The sequence below is a fragment of the Hyaena hyaena genome, unplaced genomic scaffold (genome assembly GCF_003009895.1).
Source record: "Hyaena hyaena isolate Hyena2069 unplaced genomic scaffold, ASM300989v1 scaffold_2864, whole genome shotgun sequence".
NCBI classification, from domain to species: domain Eukaryota; kingdom Metazoa; phylum Chordata; class Mammalia; order Carnivora; family Hyaenidae; genus Hyaena; species Hyaena hyaena.
In genome coordinates this window covers 1,249-5,050 of record NW_024083515.1, presented here as the reverse complement: position 1 = coordinate 5,050, position 3,802 = coordinate 1,249, and the positions used below count along the sequence as shown (strand labels likewise).

Genomic DNA, 3,802 nt, shown 5'->3' with positions numbered 1-3,802 from the left:
GGGGGAAATGGTGGGGGAAAGGGAGAGAGGCAAACCATGAGAGACTCTTGAATGCTGACAAAAACTGAGGACTGATGGATGTGGGGGGGAGGGAGGGATGGGCATGGAGGAGGGCACTTGCGGGGATGCACACTGGGTGTTATGTGGAAACTAATTTGACAACAAACTATTTGTAAAAATAAATAAATAAATAAATAAAATAAATAAAATTCGCCTTTTTATTTTCAACTCTATTTTTAGCATGCGTTTTCTTTATATACCTCCATCAATCTCATATACACTTAATTTTCCTCTTATTAAGTCACTTTTCTTAAAAATATACTTTTTAAAAATTCAGCGAAGGTCTTATCTATTATCCATTGACAATTGACATGAAAACATATAGAAGGACCAACATGCTTAAAGTATAATGTAAGATTTTTCAATTTTCATATAAAATTATAACAGTCTCATGTTAAAAATAATAACAAGAAGCTGGCAGTTCATTATATTGACTACCCTGGGAGTAAAACTGTATTTGCTATTTATTTCAGTTTTAAATACTCTTGCTACAGAGAATTTGGGTTCCCTCAACACATATTCATCATTAAAATAAGTTAAATTACCAATTACATAGAAGTCATACAAATAAATATGTTGGTGACCTAAAAATTGGTTGTCCATTGGTTTCAATTTTAGGCATATCTCCTTCTTTACAACATTCTTCCATGCCCAATTGTTAGAAATGGGAATGAAAATTTCCTCTTGGTGTATTAGCATAATATTATAATTCTGTGAAAAAAAATACCATGCCATTTTTGTGTGTCATTAAAACAAGTAAAGTTCTGTATTGCATTTGCCTCCTTGAAAGAGTTCTACCATGAACCATAATTGACAAAAATTCATTAAGAATATCAATACATAATGAGAATGTTTCCTGGAGAAAACTTTGGCAGCAAAATAATTTAATACTAAATTTCCCCAAAGAGAACATTGTGACAGGTATAGACTGCCTGCTATTAATATGTAAGTTCTCAGGAATCAGCTCTGTTCTTGGAAGTATATTTATTTGATTTGAGTATATAATAATACATATAACTTGCTGATATTAAATAGAAGCAGCTTGATCTATCACCACTTGTCATGAGTCATTGAAGTGTCTAAAGTAAAAATGCATAATTGGATTTCTTAACAATTTAATTGAATTCCACATATTTAAATCTGCTATTTGCTTAGAATATTTCTGAGTGGGTTGAAAGATAGATTTTAAGGATAGACAAACACAATGATAAATACTCTTTAGTCAGGTAGATATTCAGTATCAAAACACATTATATGTTAGACAAAATTTAGATCTTTTAAATGTTTATTTATTTACTTGGAGAGAGAAAGAAAGCATGAGCGAGCATAAGTAGGGGAGGGTCAGTGAGAGAGGGAGAGAAAGATTCCCAAGCAGGCTCAGTGCTTAGCCTGACATCGGGCTGGAACTTAGGGGTTGTGAGACATGACCTGAGCCAAAATCAAGATTTAGTCACTTAAACCGAGTCACCCAGGCACCCTTAGATTTTTTAATTAAATGAAATAATGAGAACATGAGAATATAAGGAAAAATTTATTATTTCAAATTTGGAATCTGGAAGTCAAGAATAATTTTGGTAACAGTGACATACGTCGCACGGTGGGGAGTGGAGCAAGCTTAGGATTGAATTTTGTTTGCTGTACAATTATTTGGGACTTTAGGAAAATATCCTTATAGTATGATACTTTAGAAGTAGGTCAAGATAAATATGGTCTAGAGATCATAATCAATAAGCTTTAACAAAGAACTGATGGATAAATTAGATTTCTAACTAGTCCTTTACTTCTCTACTGTCACCCTCTGAACTTTAACCTGGCTCCTCTGAATGCTTCATATATGCTCTACCTAGTCATCATTTTTGCAGATTAATCCACCTAAGCCATCATACTTCAGTAAACATGAGATTTTCTCAATCCTAATTCATTCAGTCCTAAATCCTAAAACCATTCCATGTCACTCTACATCTTTATGTTATGGCTTAAAATACTTCCTCAGAGTCTCTTATAGTTTGCCAGAATTCAGTGTTTTTATAGGAAAGCACCCACCTGAGACATTTTAAGAGAAAAAGGTTAATGAAGAATTTCCTGTGATCAGTGACTGGCATAAAATTTAGGAATAGATACGTGTAATTATTATCTTTCTAGGTTCTTTACTGACTGTTTCTATCTGCATGTAAATTGATTGATTCTTATAAGCCTCAGATTTCTTATATGGGAAATAAAGAAAATACTTTTAAACTTTGTTGCCTGTGAAGTTTGGAAGGAAATAACTGGAAAGAAATGGGCTGGCATAGAACTCCTTGTGACTAAACTGGAGATCACTAAAGGTTGGTGAGAAGGTCTTATACATACAGTGCTCTATGGAGTATATTGTCATCGTGTGCATTTGAAAACTAAATTAATATATAAGGTTATGATTTTTCTAGAACTTCTAGGTAAGACATATTATCCAGGATGTTGTGAAGAAACCAGAATTTTAGCTCTGACTTCATCTTGCTAGGAATCTTTGATCACAGCTACACCCACACCTTCCTCTTTACTCTGGTTTTGGGAATCTTCACAGTGGCCTTGATTGGAAACACTGTCATGGTTCTCCTCATTTATCTAGACAGCCAGCTGCACACACCTATGTACTTCCTCCTCAGCCAACTATCCCTCATGGACCTCATGCTCATTTGCACCACTGTACCCAGGATGGTCTTCAATTACTTGTCTGGAAGGAAGTCCATCTCTCTGGCAGGTTGTGGAGCCCAGATATTCTTCTATATGTCTCTAGTTGGAGTTGAATGTTTCCTGTTGGCTGTCATGGCCTATGACCGCTATGTGGCTATATGCCACCCCCTTCGATACACCATTCTTATGAATCAGAAACTCTGTGTCCTCATGACTGTTGCCTCCTGGATCTTGGGATCTCTTGATGGCATTATTGTGCTTGTAGCCCCTTTATCATTCTCTTTCTGTAGTTCTCTGGAAATTCATCACTTTTTCTGTGATGTCGCTGCTCTTTTCCCTCTATCTTGCACAGAAACCTCTGCTTTTGAAAGACTACTTTTCATCTGCTGTGTCGTGATGCTAATATTACCAGTCTCTGTGATCATCATTTTCCATTCACATGTCCTTCGATCTGTCATCCTCATGAACTCCAAAGAAAGTCGCCACAAAGCCTTCACCACCTGCTCTTCCCACTTATCTGTGGTTGGACTCTACTATGGTGCTGTTATGTTCATGTACATGAGACCAGCCTCTAACCACACACCAGAACAGGACAAGATAGTATCTGCCTTCTACACCATCCTCACCCCCATGCTGAACCCTCTCATATACAGCCTCCACAACAAAGAAGTATCCAGGGGACTTAAGAAACTATTGACGAAAGGAAAGTTAATGTAATGTCATCAAATATATTTATTTGAGTGCCCACTCAATTCAATACTCCTTCAAGGAAGCTGGAATATCTTAGCCATCCTCTTCTTCCTAGTTTTTCTTTTTCCCACATTTTCCAATTTTATAATAGCTTTGTTTGGAATAATATTATGTAAACATCATGTGTATATTTGGCTGTATTTGTTGTTTATTTTAGGTTTTTTCATGCCCAAGATTTCAATTATATTACTATTTGATAGCTATAAACACTTGGCTTTAGGATACATGCTTTTGAACTCAGGCTTAAAACTGATGGTTCTTTGCTTTATCCAAGAAAAAATATTGGAGTTGATCCACTGCTTTTGTTGAATGCCTCGTTGTT

At 35.7% G+C, this 3,802-nt stretch overlaps 1 protein-coding gene across 1 annotated transcript; it reads left to right on the top strand.

The window, feature by feature from the left end:
* The first annotated feature begins 2,511 nt into the window (after positions 1-2,511).
* LOC120227705 (olfactory receptor 2M4-like) lies at positions 2,512-3,447 on the top strand. Its single transcript, XM_039225760.1, is given in 1 exon segment — positions 2,512-3,447. A coding segment is annotated over 1 exon segment (936 nt).
* The last annotated feature ends 355 nt before the right edge of the window (positions 3,448-3,802 follow it).